General features: G+C 50.5%; 1 protein-coding gene across 4 annotated transcripts in view; it reads right to left on the bottom strand.

The window, feature by feature from the left end:
• RCSD1 (RCSD domain containing 1) overlaps window positions 1–20,321 on the bottom strand; it is a 71,917-nt gene that overhangs the window by 10,210 nt on the left and 41,386 nt on the right. For 2 of the 4 annotated variants that reach the window (XM_030875568.3, XM_030875566.2), the window contains 5 exons: window positions 13,534–13,632; window positions 12,289–12,378; window positions 8,302–8,373; window positions 4,585–4,788; window positions 1,505–2,143 (listed from right to left, as the gene is read on the bottom strand). In XM_030875568.3, coding sequence (XP_030731428.2) covers window positions 1,505–2,143; window positions 4,585–4,788; window positions 8,302–8,373; window positions 12,289–12,378; window positions 13,534–13,632 — 1,104 coding nt within the window. The remainder of the gene's footprint in view (window positions 1–1,504; window positions 2,144–4,584; window positions 4,789–8,301; window positions 8,374–12,288; window positions 12,379–13,533; window positions 13,633–20,321) is intronic. The other 2 variants (XM_060296814.1, XM_060296816.1) reach the window with 1 other exon arrangement.

Genomic DNA, 20,321 nt, shown 5'->3' on the forward strand with positions numbered 1-20,321 from the left:
CCAATCCTAACCCCCAGTACCCGTGAATGTGACCTTATTTGGAAAGAGCATCATTGTAGATGTAATTAAGGATCTTAAGATGAGATCATTCTGGACTTAGGGTGGGTCAACAACCAATGACGGGTGTCCTTATAAGACAAAGGAGAGGGAGATTTGAGACACACAGACACAGGGAAAGACCATGTGAAGACAGAGGCAAAGGTTGGAGTGATGAGTCTACAAATCAGGGAACACCGAGGATTGCCAACAACCACCAGAAGCTGGAAGAGAAAAGAGAGGGTTCCCAGGGTCGCCAGCAGCCACCACAAGTTAGGGGACAGGCTGGAAAAGACTCTTCCTCAGAGCCTCCAGAGGGAATCAATCCTGCCAACACCTTGATTTTGGAGTTCTGGCCTCCTGAACTGTGTGACAATACATTTCGATTGTTTTCAAGCTGCCAATTTGTGGTAATTTGTTATGGCAGCCCTAAGAAACTAACACAGGACGTGAGTAATTTTAGCAATGAGTAAACACACACACACACCCCTCTGGTTGCTGTACAGAGAATGGACTACGTAGGCAGAAAAAGTGGAAGCAGGAAGTGACATAAGAGGCTAATGTCAGAAGCTGACGGTGGCTTGTGTTAATGAATGAATGAACTAACATGAAGGGAAGAGGGAAACACTGGAAGGTGACTTTGTTGATAAGATTGTTAGGGGGTGAGGGGCTTCCCTGGTGGCGCAGTGGTTGAGAGTCCACCTGCTGCTGCAGGGGACGTGGGTTCGTGCCCCGGTCCGGGAAGACTCCACAACGGGAGAGGCCGCGACAGTGAGAGGCCCGCGTACCAAAAAAAAAGAAGATTGTTAGGGGTGGCAGTAGGGGGTGGGACACAGAGCTTTTCTTGTGGAAACCAGCAAGGCTGGTCGTGCTCCTGAGGGCACAAGTAGGTGAGCTCAGGTGGGCTTCCTGGGAGTGGTGGGAGGAGCCACATGACTAAGTGTGGGCCCAGCAGGAGGGCGGGACTGAGGCAGCCGGTCCTCATGTGCTCTCGGTGTCTAACACCTGTGCGTGCACGGATGGAACACAAAGCTTCCTTTAAAGCTTCCCTAGGGGAAGCCCTGCCCATTGCCGTGTTCTGCCTTCTTTACTGCGCCCCAAGGAGCTGCTGGTCTCATGCACTATTACTGTGAGCTTTGTATGGAAAGGAGCACCCCCTTTTCCTCTGAGAACGCCCCACAGAAGCGAGCCCAGTCCAGGATGCTGCATCAGGAGGCCTCGGTGTGTGGGCCTCAGTCACATCCAGAAGGGCACCAGAACCCCGAGGCAGCGAGAAGCAGAGAGCATGGGACACGCTTCCCTTTCTGGTCCTTCTGTCCCCTCCCCATCAGTGACAGCCCGTCTCAATCCAGTCCCTGTGCTACTGCACACCCAGCTGATTGGTGATGGGTGTAAGGAACAGGGCACGGGACATAGGATGCGCTGGCCCTGCCCTGTCCGGGTCGAGGGGACAAGCCAGGCCACCTACCTCTGTCTTGGGGACCTCACTGCTAGTGTCCGGCTGGGCATGGTCAGTGACAGGGTCACAGCCTGGCTCGAGGATGGTCCCGTCATCTTGCTTTTCCTTGCCAGCCCCCTGCTCAGAACTGTGGTCGCCCTCCCCTCCTCCAGGGGGGCTTTGGGGGGTCTCCTCCCCCAGAGCTCCCTCCTCCAGCCCCTCTGTGTCTCGGCGGCTTTGTTCAGGCTCCTCCTCTTCGCTGGCCGCCCTCTCCTTCACCTCCGTAGGCTCTTCCATCTGCCCTTCAGCCGGTTTCTCCTCCATGGGGCTCCCACCCCCGTCCTCTGCCTCTGGGCTGGAGGCTCGGGCTGGACGCTGGCTGGCCCCCTCCTCAGAGCTCCCCACGGCCTTTTCGTGCTGCTGGGCTACCCTCAAAGCCCTGCCCTTCTCCTCCTGCTTCTCTGTCCAGCTGGGCGTCCTCCTCAGAGGAGGGGATCCTGGGGTCTTGCTCTTGGCTGGGAACACCTCGTCCCCATTCTCTTCCTTGGTCCCATTCTCCTGGGAGGACTCCTCGGCCCTGAGCCCCCCCAGGTCCGCACAGTCCTCCGACTGAGACCTTCGGAATCGCCTGGAGGGAGGGCGCCTTTTTATGGAGCCCCTTGTCCGCACCTGCAAGAAAGTGTTAAGGAAAATGATCTACACCTGTGAAAAAGGCCAAACAGGGAGGGCGCATGTTCTTTCAATGTCAGTCTCACACGCACAGCTTCACAAGCCCACCTGAGGATCATTTGATTTTCTAGGAGGATGTACCATTGCTTGCTATTTATTATAGGTTAGAGCCCTATGGGGCTGTGGTATTACATGGTAACCTGCAGATTTTTTCTGTGTGTGTGAAGATGAAAATGCTGTCTATCCAGTAAAAAAAAAAAACCTAAGATTTTACTGGCCTGTAAAATAACCATCAGCTCAGTGTCTAACTTAGCAATGTTATTCTAACATTTGTCCTTTTTAATTGCCTATAAATAACCAGTTCTTTGAATGAGCTTTACCATCTTACAGGATCCCTCCTAAATTAACAAGTTGAACAAAATCTCTCTCTATTTCGTACCAGAGTCATGTTTTAACATTTTGAAGTTTCTACTTTGACAAAGGTGAACCCAACAGAAAACAGGGTTGGGGGTCTGTGGGTGGCTGGTACCATGACCTCATGGGTGTGGAGCTGGACAGCTGGTGATCAGCTTCCTCCCTTCCCCCCACCCCCACCCCCACCCCCCCAGAGCTGGCTAACCCCGGGAGAGCTGAGCAGCCAGAATCCTTTGCTTTCTCCAGCGAGGTCCAACTCTAGCAGAAGCCACACCTTAGAAACACCCAGCAGAGCTGCCTGAAAACCATTTTTTCTCTGGGAAGTGTGTGAATCTCAGAACCAGGCCTCACCTGGGTCCACTGGACTTTGTCAGAAGTTCAATGGCGTGTTTATAGTGGGTGTCCTACCTTACTCAAGTGATGTGTCTTTAAAAATTTATGTGCAAATTAAATCTTATTTTCTCACTGATTTGCATTTTGGTATTTGTCAATCCTAGTTGTCTCAGAAGTTTGGAATGAATACCTTTTTTTTTTTTAATAAATTTATTTAGTGGCTTCTCTTGTTGCGGAGCACGGGCTCTAGGTGTACAGGCTTCAGTAGTTGTGGCGCACAGGCTTAGTTGCTCTGCGGCATGTGGGATCTTCCCAGACCAGGGATCGAACCTGTGTCCCCTACACTGGCAGGCGGATTCTCAACCACTGCACCATCAGTGAAGCCCTGAATACTTGGTTTTAAAAGGGCTTCCCAGGAACTTTCCTGAGACCACAGTGAGGCTAGCCCTGCAGGCTATCAAGGCCCCAGCCCTCATGGCCAGCAGGGTTCAGAAATAATCCTGCCTGCTCCCTTACTGCTGTCACAGACTAAAGCCCCCAGTACTATGACCAGGTGGCAGAGCCTCCCTCCCTGCCTCTACATCCCACTGACATCCTGTGAGAAGACAGGGCTCTCTCCTGGGTTCCTCTCTGCTGTCGGGGGTCTCTCCATTGCCCTGGGCTGAAGGATCTCCACTCTGTCCCCAGCCAGCAGGCTCAAGCCTACCCCATCACCTCCTCGCCACCACTTTTGTTTCCTTGGGCCCTACCTGTTTCAACACATTTGACCTCTTTCCTAGATGGATCCTCTGGAAGGGCCCAGTAGATCCTGCTCTCTCCATCCTTAATTCTAAGGTCACATTTATTTAACTTTTCCTGGCATCAGAACCCTTTAATTCAGGGACTTCCCTGGTGGTCAAGTGGTTAAGACTCTGCGCTTGCACTGCAGGGGGTGCGGATTTGATCCCTGGTCGGGAAAGTAAGATCCCGCATGCCCGTGGTGCAAACAAAAAAAAGAAAAGAGCCCTTTAACTCTTAGCCCCTGCCTGGCTCTGGTTCAAATTTGCTGGGTACCTGCTTGGAGTGTACTGGACTGTATGTACCTCTGATTCTCTTGATTCTTACCTCCTTCTAGTAGGGCAGGGATCTGATGAAATCACACACACAAGTATTAGGGCAGTATCTACAGAAACAAGTGCTGCCATACATCTTTTTGCAAAGGGAACGAGTTGGATATTCTTCAACTGGGGCAAGATGCAGTAAGAATGATTTGAACCCGTTCTGGGACACTTAGGAGTATTCATATCAGGGCAGGACAGGACAACCTAGTGACCCTGCCCTCCCTTCTGCTGAGTCACTGATCAGGTCTTTAGCTTTTGTTTTCAGCTTTTGACATAACTCTCTGTGCAGCTGGGATCAGTACTGAATTCCTGCCCCTCTCTCCACAAAGGATGGAGCGCTCCATCCCCTGCACCTTTCAGGTGAGTGGCACAGTTACGGGAAGAGCGGATGAGAGAGGCAGGCTAGGTAGAGGGTGATCTTAGCTCAGGGATCACTTGCCAGGAAGAGAAGAAATTTCCTTTGTTAAAAACCACATCTTACCACAGCTCAGAAGTGTCCTCCTTTCTCCAGGACAACAGGGTAGAGGTGATTCAGAATTGCCCAGTGTCCGCATTTCCACAGACACACCACAGTACTTAGGATCCAGATATTACCTTATTGTAAGAGGGCAGATGACTGCCCTCAGGAGGCTGGTCAAAGCTGACGGGCACCTCCTCCGGCTCGCTGGCCCGAGACAACACGCCAGGGCTGCTGGGGGTAGAAGGCGGGCTGTGAAATGGTGACACCATGGCCTTGAGTCCAGGACTCTTGGGTGAGGCCCCAGGCAGCAGGGCCGCTGGATCAAAGACTAAATTGGCCTGTAGAGAAAAGATGAGGAATTTCAAACCCAGGCTGCATTCCGTAATGCCCAGGAAGCACTGATTTGATCCGGCAAAAATGCATTGGAACAGTCCTGATTTATAGACAAAGAGGCCAGAATAGCACCTGTCAGCACCTGCAGGCACCAGGCTCTCATGCTGTCAGCACCCTTTACCATCGTTCTCATCAGAGTCAAGAGCAGTTACTGCTTACTGGATGCCTACTCTTTGCTGGGCATGTTCAGTTTTCCTCTCTACAACCACCCTACATGTTCAGTTTTGTTCTCATGGCACACATTAGCAAAGTGTTTAAGGAATCTGCCCTGGGATTCAAGCCAGGTCTGTTTGTCCCTCAGTCTCCAAGTACAGGGTCTCTCTCGGTAGACCACAGTGGTGGACACAGCAGGCCACCACACCTTTCCAGCGGGGAGCCAGCGGAGCAGATGCCAGTGTGTGACCCTACTTGCAGCATCGCAGTGCAGGTGCAACCAGACCAGAATGAACCCCGAGGGCAAGCAAAGGGGAGGGGTTACCCGAAGGTAACCGAGGCCTGAGGGAGTCAAGAGTTTGGTGGGGGAGGAGGCAGTGGTCCCAGATCTATCCGACTGCCTCGGAGAAGGTGGTGGTGCAGATGTCTACGGAGGGACTGAACGTGAGTCCCTTGGGTCCTCTAGCGCCGCCTAGGGGCTCTTGTTCCTCCTGCTCTGACCTCTGCGTTTCCAAATCATTGCGCAGTTGCATCCTCCAGAGCAGGAGGGCCAGCAGCAAGGCCTCCAAGGGGAGGGACCAGGCTGGAGGGGCAGATGATGCTCTCCACGCAGACACACCCAACTCCAGATGTTGCCTCTTTCACTTAATAGCTGTGTGACCTACAGTGAGTCCAGTAGCCTTTCTGTGTCTCAGAGTCTTTATTTGTCCCATCGACTGAGGCTGGCCTTTAGAGTCTTTTATGATCTGGTCCCCTTACTCTCTCCTGCCACTACCCGACTCACACCCTTTCCCTCCAGACTCCCCTCGGTGCCACCCTCCTGCCAGCCGAGGCTCTGTCACCTTGGAGAACTCCGACATGTACTTTAGGACTTGCACAGTATAGAACATTACACGTTTAGGACGATGTTTGTATTTCAATTGTGATTTTAAGAAAGAATTTATAATATAGACAAGATTGTGTCATTGTCCAATTAAAAATATAAAAGTTAAACAGCAACAGTGTGAGCCCACGCCATGTCTAAAAGCAGCATGTTGCAGGTACAAAGGGACAGGTTTGGACCACAGAGGCTGTGGGAGATGGTGTGCTAGGATGGCTCAGAGGACTTCATGGCAGAGGGGATATTAACTGGGCATTAAAGGAGGTCTTCCTGCCCTCTCAGGGTCAAGCTGGGACATTCCCTCTGTAAGACTGCTTGCAAATAAAATGGGTCTTGCTAGCCAGCGGAAAACTTGAACTTTGAACTAGTGAAGAAAAAATCATAGTTCCTAACTCATCCAATAGAATACTTAGAAGAAAAATGAAGCTGGTGATGCACTTCTTAGTTCTTTCCCCACGTATTTCCAACAAAGTAAGGTTCCTATGGGATTTGGCCAAATTATATACTGTCGCTGACATTCTTCATGAGATTAAACCATTAGAGATTAAACGCTCATTCTCAGGTTGCGATGTTTCCCAAAGAGGCTTATTAATGACTGGAAAGGGGAATAACACCAAGACTGCAGGGTACACAGCATTTGCAAACTAACTTCTGGCACTTAGATGAGGTCTGTGGTAGGCTGCCGGGAGACAGAGGTAGGGGTTCTCGGCTACACCCTTTGGATGGCTGCTAGGAGGGAATGTCTGAGTTCTGGGGTCCCTTCTGAGAGACCCCTGGTATGTATATGGGAGCCCTGCAGCCTCCTACAGCGATGGGCAGCCCACTCCCTCCCTGCAGCTGGAGTGGGATCAGGGCTTCTCAGTATGAATTAAACTTCAGGGGAGACCCCCCCACCCCGCGATGAGGTAGGCTCATAACCCAAACCAGAGATGCTTCCCTTAACCCCAAATCAGGCTGGGGGCCAAATCCCTGGTCTCTCACATAGCTGGGAACTGCAGGGGCTGTGGCTACTTGTCTTGACACACCCCTAATGATGGCTTCAGAACAAGGTAGACGAGCCAATTTTATTAGTTGGACCCAGAGGGGAGGATCCAGTGCAGGAGAGCCTTGTTGTTCTCCTGCACAGGGACTGCGGTGAAAGCTGGGGCATCTTCTACAGGCCCCACCCAGATATACCATGCCTGTCCCTCCTCTGTGCTTTAGCTCATGCTGTTCTCACACCAGGAGTACCTTCCTCCCTCCTTTCCAGCCACTATTCTTAAGGACTGACTCAGGAAATAGGTATTTCCTAAAGCATTTGTTAATTACTCCTGCCCACTTGACTGTCTTCTCGCTCTAAAATTTTACCCGCAGTGGTTCTCAGCGGGGGTAGGGGGCAGGGGGATGATTTTGTCTCCAGGAGACATTTGGCAATGTCTAGGGACATTTTTCTTTGTCACAGTTTACTGAAGATTGCTGCTGGCATCGAGTGGATAGGGACCAAGGATGCTGTCAAAGCACCTTGCAGTGTACCAGGCAGCCCCTGCAACAAAATTGACCAGCTCAAATAATGCCGAGGTAAAAAGTCCTGGTCTAGGGCTTCCCTGGTGGCGCAGTGGTTGAGAGTCCGCCTGCCGATGCAGGGGACACAGGTTCGTGCCCTGGTCCGGGAGGATCCCACATGCCATGGAGTGGCTGGTCCCGTGAGCCATGGCCTCTGAGCCTGCGGGTCCGGAGTCTGTGCTCCGCAACGGGAGAGGCCGCAACAGTGAGAGGCCCGCGTACCGCAAAAAAAAAAAAAAAAAGTCCTGGTCTAGAGCAGTAGGAGTCGGATAGTTACCCACAATTTAGATCTCCGGTATTTACTCTCCTATATGTCTTTTATTGTATCATGTGTGAAAACCTTGTCTCCCCAACAAGATTGTGAGATCAAGTGCAGTGTCACATACTTCGTTTACACTCCCAGGAAAGCCAGCCCCACTGTGGGCACAGTGGTGAGGGCTCTGAATGTATAAGGTGGCGAGGTAGGATGGAATGCTTTCCAAACAATGAACTTGGCCGTAGTGGTGTAATGACTAGCACCTGAATTTCAGCCCTGTGTAAAGCTGAAACGGTTTGTGGCTGCATTCAGGCCATGGAGAGGACTTGGCTATTCCTGGAGTGTTTCCTGTGTATGACATCCTTTCCCATAAGACTCTTGAGGCATCTGATTATCCTCAATCTCCATTAGGTACTAATGACATGAGCTCATGTTTGATAGGGTCCTTATTTTAGCATTTTGCCTCCAGGTAGAGCCCCTCATCCTTCAGGGCAGTTTGATCACTAGCTGGTTATCAGAGGTCAACTGTCCAGGTGACATCTGGAACTACCCTAGGAGCCCCAAAGACATGCAAATGTTGGATAAGAGAGGGGGTTGGATAGGAGGTAGCATCGATTCTGAACTTACCTGGAGCTTCTCGATCAGAGGCGAGCTCTTCACCTTGACTTTAGGAGGGTGGCTTGCATTGGGCGGTGACTTCTATAAAAGCAAATGGACCAAAACAAGCAAATGAGTGAGGTGAAGGGAGGTGGGGTTCTGGCTGGAGCCCAGAAGCCACAGTTGGAATAAGAGGAGAAGAAAAAGTTGGCTTTACCACCTCATCACTTAGCTTCGGGAGCTCACTTACCTCCTGAGGTCCTGGGCGTGGCAGATTCCCCTTCCCCTCTCCCTCACCCTACCACTAACAAGGCCACTTGAATCTATGGATCAGAGCAGGCAGGACGTCTGAAACACAGCAGGCCTCCTGTTCCAGGAAGAATGCCTTCATGGTCATTATGAGAGAACAGACTATGTCTGAGGGGGACAAGATCTTCACCTCATGACCTTCAACAACATGAGCCAACAATTGGAGGGGATTTCAAAGAGAAAGGGCACAGTGACCATCCATTCTGTTTGTCATAAACATAAGAAACCACAGAGCCGGAGTGAAACCTGACAGAGGTATACTTGAAGTTCTTCCCTTAAACTAATAATATTTTGGAAAACCCCACCAATAGTGTTGTTTATAAATTATCATATTCTAAAACACTGACTATTCATTTTGATTAAACGGACATTTATTGAGTATCTCCTACATTCCAGGCATTCTGTTGGTTACATAAAAATGAATACGATTGAGCGCCTGCCCTCTGAAAGTGGTCAATGTCTGAGATATCTTGTGTATATATACATACACACACACCCATATATATGTTCTGTTAGTTGGGATATTTTTGTGATGAGTGTATTGTCAGGAATCTTGCCTGTCTTTGGATTTTATATTATCTAAAAAGATTGACTCCTTCCTGTTTTGTGTAAAATCCCTACAACTTGATTCTAGTTCCACAGCTATATTGACCCTCAACAGGTAGGAATGATGACAGTGATGATGATGATGATGATGAAGAAAAAGATGACTTCCACGCTGTCGGACAGAGACCTATAGTTTGGGGACCCTGCTCCTCGCACCCATGTGCTAATTTACTTGAATCATAAGAAGAATAACACAATTTCTTATAAATATTCTGAGATAGTTATTGAGTGAGATGATTGTATTTTAGTGATGGAAGGAGACAGACTCACTCAACTGAACTCCCTGTGACCTTTTTAAGGCCCAGCATTGCAGGGCGGGGGAGGTGCTGGAGCATGGGGCAGCCACTGGCTGGGACTCAGGAGCTCCCTTCCCCAGCCCCTGCTAACTCCGGCTTTGACAGGAGCCAGATGGCTGCCCCGGCCTCAGCCTCCCCGGCCAAGACCCAGGCAGGTGGGTGGGTTGGAATAAACGATTCTAAGGCCTCCTCCAGCTCTCAGGTGCCTCTGGCTCCATGAGTTTACACCATCAGACATATTTCCAGAGCAGTCAGTCTTTCAAGGAGCCTTGTGTCCACCGTGAGAACAAAGAGCTTCCAGCCCAAACTCATTTGTCCTTAATTTCTGGGCTTTACAGTGAAAGTTCATATGAGGCCGCGTTTCTGAAGATACTGTTTAGGAACTGCAGCAACAATTGTGCTGACAAAGCTCACTTTATGTAATACTTTATTCTCTTCTGCAACTGACTAGTATCTTCTGAAGAGAGTGAAAATTCAATAAACACAGCCCCTTCATCATAGGACAGTGCTGGGAACCCAGCTCATGCCCTACAAAATCCTTGTTGATTCGAATTGAACTGCAAAGCAGGAAGAACCCAAAAGAGCCGCCAATGCCATTCCTGGGAACGGCTGAAGGTGGCAGTATTTCCTTTACTGTTTAACAAGTGGCCTCCGCTCATACAGTTGGTGGAGAAAAGTCAGCCTGACATCTCTCTTTATGTATGTATATATGTCCATATATGACATTCCTATAATGTCTAGAATAATGACCAGATTTTTCAGATGGAACTGTTTTCCAGCCCTCCTGTGGGCAGGCAAGGCAGGCTCAGTGGCCATATTAAACACTCTTTTGGGTGGGTCCTCCAGAGAGGGGCAACTCCGGGATACCCTGTCGGCAGGGGCTGGCTCCACCGTCTCAGGCCTGTGCAGGCATAGGGAGGGGGCAGGGATGAAGAAGGGATGGGAAGACCCTCTCCGGCACTGTGCATTGGGAACCGAGGGGTAGCCTGACTGGGGCCTTCCCAGGCCCCCAAGGCTCCCGGCACTAGGGCTCCTGCAGGCCGTGCCGTGGGAGTCCGGAAGGAGAACTGTGGCAGCAGCATCCACAATTTTCTAACCCAGCCAGACAGAGCTGGCTGCTCGTTTTATTTTTATGTGAATTTCAAGCTCGTGACAAAAAGTCACTGATCTCTGGAAGCAACGTCCTTCCCACGTGCAAGCAGCCTGTCACTCCACGTGGGACCTTCCCTCTTAAATCCACCCTCCCATTCATCCAGCCCTTGGCTATTACATGCCATTTAGCTGCTGGTGGTGCCCCATGGGATGGAACATGTAAATGTATTTCTCCCAGAGCCACTGAACTCCCTCCACTTTTATCCAGGGGATAAAAGTCCCCATCTGGCCCCCATCATGTCTGGTTAGTGTTCTTGTCCCATTTTACAAAAAAGGAAGCAGGAGCAGTGCAGTGACTTCTCTGGGGCTGAGTCCAGGTCATCAGGGGGCAGCCTCACGGTAGGCACCTAGTGGCCACGGCCTCAGCCTATTGCCTGACACAGACTCTAAGCCCTCAGGGTGAAGGTCACAGGAGAAGTTCACTCTCAGTAAAGAGAAGTTGTTGGTATGGCTTTGACCGGAATGCTGGCTGATGACCCCACGAAGATGGGGTCAGAATCATGATATCAGCACCTGAGGAGACCCCAAGAAAGACGTAGTGTTTTTTAAACTGGGCTTCTTGGGGCGTTCTCATCCCAGAAGACCCCTGTCCAGTTTTGGGGGGGAGTATTCTCAGAGCATATGGGGGGCCCCACCCCCTTCCCACTTGGTTGAGAGCGGCTCTGAGTTTCTGCTTTATCTGATGGACTTCTGCTCATATGCCTTGGGTTGACAAAAAGGTTTGAAAACCGTTGACTGACTCCAAATGTTTCACTTTATAAATGAGAAAATGTAGACACCAAGGGCCTTGCCCAAGCCCACATGACTATCCAGTGTCTGTCGTCAGGATGCTGGCCCCCAAAAAGGAAGCGGGGGAAAGAGGTATCACAGTTGGCATGTGGGAATTGGACTGTCTTGGGCTTGCTTGCTCCATTTTGGGGTTGGCCTCCCAGGCTGGACAAGAGAACATGCTAATCCATTTCTGGCGGGGACCACAACCACAGTGAAGCTTCCTGGGGTCCTGGGAGGGTGTGGACAAATTGCTCTTACAGCTACAATTAGATAAATAAGGGTAGGTGAACATGCAGGCCGGGAATCCATTGGTGGCTATGATCTATGATACCAGAGCCTTTATTATGTTGGTAACATTGGTTATTAATATCTGAGGGCAATGAGGCCTCCTGTGTGCTCTGGTTCTCTTTCAGTGATCCAGAACAATAGCCAGCCTTTTCAAGATACCACAGAAACCCACGCCTCTCTCACACTGCAGTTCTGCTTTACGTGAGTGCGGCCCTCTTTCCAGATGCTTTGCGCACTTGGAAGATCGTATCAGTCAGACCTGGGAGTCAAACATGACTTTCATGATTCCTGAATCTGGTGTGGTAAAATACTCCATGGACCCATTCTCTTGGCGGAAATGCTCAGGCTTGAAAAATAGTGCTCCTGTCCTTGAAAACCATAAAGGAGGCTCAGTGACAGGGGGTAGGAAGGGACCTCGTTTTCAAAGTAAAGGATTCGGGAAGTGTTAAGGACATTCACCCCTGAATCTGAAATGGAGAAATTCCCTGCACAGGTTTCAAGTCTAAAAGTGCGAATTGCGTGCCTCTTCCTATAAAAAGGAGAAAGAAAATCCATAACCAGCATCCTCTGAGCCCCCAGCAGCAGAAGCACTTACCTCTTCACCATTCTGGCCCAGCTCTACCCTGGGGGGGAACAGAGAGAGGGAGCAGGGCGGTTTCCTTCTTGTTGGCTTACTGGCTGGTGTCTAGAGGGAGGGCGACAGACAGACACACAGAGAGAAAAAGAGAGAGAGCTAATCAGGCAACAGGGAGGAAGAGGAAGGAAGTAGAAACTGGTTTTAGGAATGTTTAGGGATGTCTGGTGGAGAAAAGAATGAAGGGAGGGATTGCATGTCTTTGCGACTGCCCGTTAACTTTATAAATTCATTCTAATGAACTGTCTACCCGTTTTGACTTTCAGGCTCTCTAGTCCTTTTCAGACTCTCCCAGTCCTTTCCTGCTGGAGCACCCTCTTTTACTTGTGATTCACTGGCTGGCCTGAAGCAACATCTCACAATGACACCCACACCCAGCTTCTAAGCACTGTCAGCACCTTTGATCGATACTATCTCCTTCACCCTTTATGACATTCTTATCGTGTCTGAAATTATGGACCGATTTTTCAGATGGGAGAATAAAAACGCAAAACAACGCACTAAAAAAGCATGACAATTACACTCTCGTTTGTCCCAAGGGGCCATGATAAACCTCCCCACACACTGGGGTTCCCTTCCCTCATTTCACTTCTAAGGAGCTCCTCACACTGTAGGACTCAAGAAAATCTAGCCCAAATCTCTCCAATGCTGCAATACCCCATTTGACACTGACCTCTCCAGCAGGATTCTAGAATCCACTGGTCACCGGATCCCTTTCCTTCCTGATCCCTGGCTTCCTACCTGAAGGTGCTTCCGTTTCTGTCCTCTCTTTCTTCCCAATTCTCCTTCTGGAATCCACCCTTGTTCCGGATTCCTAAGCTTCCTAAGCTCCAGGGAGGAGCCTGGTGTGGGGACTTCTTTATTCTGAAGCAGTCCAGGCCTGGCACAGCTGTGCAAGAGCTAAGTCTCTATCAGTGGACGACTGGGGTGGACAAGCCCCGGGTTCAGACCCCCCGTCTCTAACAGCAGGGCTTTCAGCTCTCAGCCCTCCTGGCCGCAGGGGAAGCCTCACTCTGGTGGGGAACGGTCCTGCCCAGGCCCAGCAGCATGGCGACATTCCTCACATTCAGAGAGACCCCTCTCTGGCTTCTCTTCCTAATTTGGTAATTACCAAGCCTCCTCCCTCCCTCTCCTCTGGGCCTGACCCAGACTTCCCCTTCCTCCAGCCCCATCCCAGGAGAGGGGCTCTGAAGCCTCCTGACTCACCTTTGCAGCGGCCGCCTGCTCCCTGAATCGCCCGGCCAGCTGGGCCACCGAGGGGGGCGCTGAGTCGTCCACACTGGCGTTGGTCTCTGCCGGCCTTTCCTGGCAAACCAAAGGGAAGCCAAAGTGAACCAGCAAATATGCACTTGGCACTGCTGAGCATCAGCACTGGGTGCCACACAAGGTGCTTGCTATGTGGCCACAAGCAGGGATGCTGCCACAGTGAGGTCTTTTCACAGCGTTTTGCAATTGGCTCCTGCATTCAAAGATGTAAAAAACCCGTTCAGTCAACTGCATTTAGTGAATGTTTATAGTGTCCTTGGCCCTGGGTGTGGCTCTGGGGATCTGGAAAGGAATAAAACTTGGTGTTGCCCTGGGGGTGGAGGTTAGGGCACCCAGGGATCTGGGAGGCAGGACAAGGCTGGGTTCCTCGTCCCATGGAGACCCAGTCCGGAGAGGGCTCTATCAGGGACAGCATCTTCCCGTGGTCACATGAGGCTTCGAAAACTGTAGGCTGGCAAAATGCACTGGAGAGAGAGGCCTGTAAGTGTATCTAATGGGAGGAGAAAACGTCTTTGATTGAACTTTTATTTATTTATTTATTTTGGCTGCATCGGGTCTTCGTTGCTGCACACGGGCTTTCTCTAGTTGCGGAGAGCGGGGGCTACTCTTCGTTGCGGTGTGCGGGCTTCTCTTGTTGCAGAGCACGGGCTCTAGGGCACGCGGGCTCTGTAGTTGTCACTCTAGAGCGCAGGCTAAGTAGTTGCGGCGCACGGGCTTAGTTGCTCCACAGCATGTGGGATCGTCCCAGACCAGGGCTCGAACCCGTGTCCCCTGCATTGGCAGGTGGATTCTTAACCACTGTGCCACCAGGGAAGCACCTTGATTGAACTTTTGACAAGTATTTTTGTGTCTTGTTTCCCCTACTTAATTGAGTGCCTTGGGCATAGAAATGTTCAGAAAATATTCAAATAACATGAGAGTCAAGTAGCACGGCGATGAGAACCAGACTATCTGGATTCGACCGCTGAGTCGCTCCATCTCCCTAGCTCAGTGACCTTGGGCAAATGATTTTACCTTTCTGTACCTTGACAGGGATAACAGTAGCACATCACTCACAAGGTTGTTCTGTGGATTAAATGACTGACTATACATCTAAAGTGTGAGGACAAGGCCTAGGACATAAGAAGAGCTATAGAAGGGTTATTATTACTACGGGTAACAGGGTCCTTTCTTCCAAGAACACTGCAATGACTTCAGTTCCAGGGATTTGCATATTGCATTACTGTTCTCTACAGTGTCCTCATTGAGACTCACCCCTTTTACTGTTCTGTTCGTTTTTGCTGTGAGCTTTCTGCAAACTGGTGACCAGCTGGTTACCATGCCCCTGCTCTACCCCCAATGCAACCGTTGGTTTCCTGTGGCCTTCCCTCCCCCAAGGTGCCTCTAGGCCCCCTGAAGAGGCCAAGATGCACCCTGGCCACTGTTCACTCCCATGTGCCATTTGTCACCAAGACTCATACGGTGAGTCAGTAAGCACTGGAAACGGCCCCCTCACTTCTGCCTTGTTACATGCGGCCTAGGGAACCACACAGTTTTAATAATGTTTTTTAAATGTCCAGTCTCAGAGACATTCAGCTTTGGTTTTTGGTGACCATGACGATGGCATTTCGTACACAGACTGCAAACTCTCTCTGCCCACGTCTAGCCTGAAACTGGGAGGATCTGGGTAGCAGTTTGCTCGAGAAAGTCCATTTCTGTCTTTCCACGGGGCTCATGGCCTACAAACACCAAGCATGCTCCGCTCCAGCTGCAAGTTTGCATCCCTGTACACCCCCCCCCACTCTCTCTCTCACACACACACTCTCTCTTTCTCACACACACACACACACACACACACTCTCACACACACACACACTCTCTCACACACACACACACACACACACACACACACTCACATACACTTCCTAGGCCCTCCTTTTTGCGCTAGAAGTGTCTCCAAGCTTTCTTACTTGGGTGCTCCCTCCAAAGGAAATGTCGCTGGTCACACGGTGATGCTGCCCCTGGAGCAGGGGAGGCGCACACGGCCGCCTCCCACCGCCTCGGGTGAAGTTACGTGGGGGCCAAGCTTTGTGAAGGGGGCTTTGCTTAGAGATAGGAAAGAACTGCAGTGGCCACGGACCTTCAGATCTGCGAACAGGCTGCTCTGGAGGAAAAGACAGGTCCCTCTTTACTGTTTCCTGCTGTAAGTCAAGTTTATTCTCATTCCAGCCTAAACATCAGATGCTGATTTCACATAAAGATGTAAAAGGATGCACCTCTCTTCAAGATGCCAGAGTCCCCGACAGCGCTGGCGCGAGCGGGGAACCCAGTGCCCGCTCTGATTAGTGCCCTACATGTGTCACGCAGGGCGTGTTCAGAGGCGAACATCTTGTCCTTGTGATTAATTAATTGAGCTGCTTTTGGCAAACATGCTGGGCCCATCAGTCTGTCCATCTGTCTAACTTCCCGCCCCCATAACAGCTCAGTCTCTCTGTCCGTTGCTATATACTGCTCGTGTCCTGCTGACAGTGCACTTTACCCTCGGCCCCGAAGGCGCCAATCACTGCCGGTGCAGGAAGATACATTCCAGATAAAAATAGAGCCGTACAGGAATCAGAAACTCCTCCCTAACTTCCCTGTCTCAAAACCAGGCTTGGCGAGGGGCAAGACAACGATAAGGCTTCTGGAAGCATTTAGAGCTTAAAAGCTGGGTCGAAGGAAAGATTATAATACGTCTGAATTTGTTTTCCTGGAGCCCAGTGAATGGGTTTTCTTTAGAATGTCTATGGACTCCAGAGCTTCCTGAAGCCTGGCAAATCCACTCACTACCAGCACCTCTCCAGATGCTTCTCATCCTATGTTGTAGAAGAATGACTGATTGTTGCCTCCTCTCAGTTGGGCACATCGAAGCCCAGAGAGGGCAAGTAGCTTAGCCAGAGTCACACAGGAGAAGCCAGGCAGAATAATCTGTGAAACACTTGACTCCCACCGCCTGATAATCCAGCAATGGACATCAGTTAAGTAGCCTAATTTGTGAAGGTGCTTTGACAACTGTAAAGCGATATATATATAGTGAAACTATTATAAGCCGCTGGGTTATGCAGGTACAGCAGAAGAAGCATGGCTTTGGGCGTGGACAGGCACCGTGGCTCAGCCTGTTTGAGGCTTTGCCTGGATTTCTGCCTTGCAAGTCTAGCAGGTACCACTAGTGACCTCCTCCAGTGGTTCAACATCACACCGCCTTGGCCCCAGGCAGGTGAGAGTCTCCTTCCAGCTCGCCTGCAGGTGTTCTCTCTCTCTCTCTCTCTGTCTCAGCCCTGAGGCTGGTTTGGGAAGGCCTTGCTCCCACCTTGATTGTTCTTAGATCTGAGAATGACTTCAATGTCCCTGCCTAGTCCCCAGATTTCCTGGGAACTCACCCCCCACCCCAGCCTCTCTGGGACTTAGAGTTCTTTCTTTGTTCCAAAGATGTCCATTAAGTGTTGAACATAGAGCCGGGAACACAGAAAGTCCTCCTCGAAGGGTGCTTTCTTTCCCTTCCCCCCATCCAACCCAGTTGTGATGTCAGGGCCTGGGCACCTGCTCCCAGAGTCACTGATACCCTAAGCTCACCCCTCTCTCGCCTGCATCCACATTCCAGGTCTTGATCAGTTTTGACCTCAGCTGGTCCTTTCTTCTTGGGGCCAGTTTCCACATCTTAAATCTGTTTTCTGAACTCATCCCCCTTTGCGTCCTGCTTTAGTTGACCCTCGTCTTTACAGATTGCAGTCCCCCTGACCCCATTCCATCTTCCTGGCCCAGATCTTGCTTACCAAGCCCTCACTGCCACCGTTCCAGCCTGGCTCTGCCAGCAAGCTTGGAAACCACTCCTGTGGTTCCTGTGAGTGCCGAGGCCAGAAGAAAATCACCTCTGGTGTTTATTTTCTGTTTCTATGGGACTTTCTTCTGAGAACTGAGGAACCCCTGTGTCTGGACAGCATGGAACTTCCCCCTCACTGTTGCCATGCTGAGTAAATACAATTTGGGGACCGCTGACCATCCACATAGTGGAACCTTTGTGTACAGGCCTAAATCGGGCTCTACGTACCTCCCTGGCTCTGCCCCTGTTTCTCCATCCTCCTCCTTGGTCCAAGGTCTAAGTATCTACCAGTCTCAGGGCCACGGGTTAGGGAAACAAGGCACCAGGGGAGGCTTCCTCATCTACAGCTTGGGGGAGAAGCAGTGAGAGGGCTCTGCCTGGGGGCTGAGGAACCCCTGCTCTTAGCTAAAAGGAAGATTATCTCGCTCACCAGAAACAGGCCAGACAAGCCAGAGCCTCAAAGTATAAGGTACGCTTGCTTCTTTGCTCTTCTAGAACTGTAGTGGATTTTTTTTTTTTTTTTTTTTTTTTGCGATACGCGGGCCTCTCACTGTTGTGGCCTCTCCCGCTGCGGAACACAGGCTCCGGACACGCAGGCTCAGCGGCCATGGCTCACGGGCCCAGCCGCTCCACGGCATGTGGGATCCTCCCGGACCGGGGCACGAACCCGTGTCCCCTGCATCGGCAGGCGGACTCTCAACCACTGCGCCACCAGGGAAGCCCCTAGAACTGTAGTGGATTTTAAGACCACTTACCCCCTTCCAATATAACCATACTTAAACCATCATTTGAAAAGGAACAACAGACAGCCTCTTTGGGATGCCACAATGATTCCAGGGTCTTCCTTTACACTTACCTTACCCTTAACTCTTCAATTCACCCCAATGTTTAACCATTACCACGCGGGGACGATGGAAAGGACAATGGACTAGGAACCAGGTTAGCCCGTTTGACTTACCTACCTACTTAGAGCAGCTATCAGGGAGGCACTGTCCTTACAGCACTTGATACATTTTCTACCCCTCTCACAATACCTCTTCTCGAACAGAAAATGGCCCAGAGTTGCTAACTCACTCTTCAAGTTAGTAAGTACAGCACCAGCGTTATCTGAAGATGTCTTTCCACAGGGACATGCTATATTAACTCTAGACTTTCACTGCAAGAGTCATCTTAGTCAGTCTCTCATCAGTAAACATTATTGTCCTAGGCCCTGCGGTAAAGCAGTGAACAAGACAGGGTTCTTGCCCTTAAGGAGTTGCTACTCCAGCAAGGGTAGCAAAGAGTAAACAGAGAGGCAGATAAGTAAGATAACGTGTTAAATGCCAAGAAAAAGAGGAAATAGGGCACTTTATCTATGGGGGTATGGGCAGACATCTCTGAGTCATGTGAGTTGAATTCCAGCTGGGGAAAAGATGGGAAGAAAACTGTTCTGAGCAGAAAGCACAGAGAGGAACAAAGGCTGAGGGACAGGGAAAAAGAGAGGTGTGGCAAGGACCTGTTGCAACCAGGAGACAGGAGGAGAGACAAAGGATGAGAGGCAGTCTGGGGCCCACTGCGTGAGGCCCCGAGGACCATGGGAACCTTTCTCTTAAGGTTTTTTATTTTATTTCAGAAAGTGAAATGAACAACACTCGTTCTGGAAGGGGAAAATCAGCAGTTTGTATTTTATTCATTTGGAGGGTTTCGAGGAGGGACGTGACCTGAGTTACACATCAAAAGGCTGTCTGTGGAGGATGGATGAGAGTGGAAGCAGAGGGGACCAGGAGGAAGGTTCTGGCAGTGCTCCAGCTGAGCAGCGATGGCGGAGCGGACCAGGCTTGTAGCAGCAGATGGTGAGAGGGGGTGGATCTGGACGTAGGACAGCTTAGGAATTAGGACGTAGGACGTAGGAATTACTGATGCACTGAAGTAATTACTTCCCTTACTGTGGGAAGTAAGGGAAATCGGGCAATCAAGGATGACTCCCAGATGTTTGACGTGGACAACAGGATGCATGGGGGTATTTTTTCCTGGGTCAGGGAAGGCTTGTTGGAGAGAGAGATGTGGGTGAGGGTATATGGGGAGTGAACAGCTCTTTCTTTCTCGGTCATGAAAGCTTAAAATGTCTATTAGACATCCATGTTGAGACGCAGTGGAGGGAGTTGAATATATACCCAAGTCTTGAGTTCAGGGGAGGTGTCCAGGCTGGAAACAAAACTTTGAGAGTCACTAGATAGAGATAGTATTTGAAGTCACAGGACAGTATAAAACCAGGAAATATAGAACAGGGAAGGGGAGAGGTCCAAAGACTGAACTCCTTATATTAGCTGTGTCTCCTTATTAGCACTGAGCTGCCTTTCACTCACAAAGGAGGGGACCTTTCCTGTTATCCCAGTGGGAGGCTTACAGACATTTTGGTGCAGATTGCCAACAGGATGGGTCAAGGCCAGAAGAGTTCTTTGGCTTAGATGATAGAGGATAAAACCCTGGAATGTCACGGGAAGGAAGAAACCTCGTGTCCTCCATCTATGCTGTTGGCTCATGTAGTCATCACTTCTTGAGCATTTGTAGACACTGCAGAATGCACTGGGTGATTGGGGGAGTGGTGGTGGTGGCGTGGAGAGGAGGTGAAAAAGAAGAACGACAACTAGACAAGGCAGAAGAGAAACAGGTACACGTGAACGCTGATCGACTCTTTCACATAAGACCAAAAGAGTCCCAAATATCCCCTACCTACCCACTTGTCGGCTTTAAGAATCTGAAAATGGCAGGTCCTTGGCCTCTGCAATTCTCTCCCAGGGAAAAACCCAGGTAGGATGCTCTGCTAACACAAAGGATCCACGGGCCATGCCCCAGGTAGAGTGTCCCTCCGTGGGACCTCCAATGCTTCCCACTTCCTCCCAGGATGTGG

This window comes from Globicephala melas, chromosome 1 (assembly GCF_963455315.2).
Source record: "Globicephala melas chromosome 1, mGloMel1.2, whole genome shotgun sequence".
NCBI classification, from domain to species: Eukaryota; Metazoa; Chordata; class Mammalia; order Artiodactyla; family Delphinidae; genus Globicephala; species Globicephala melas.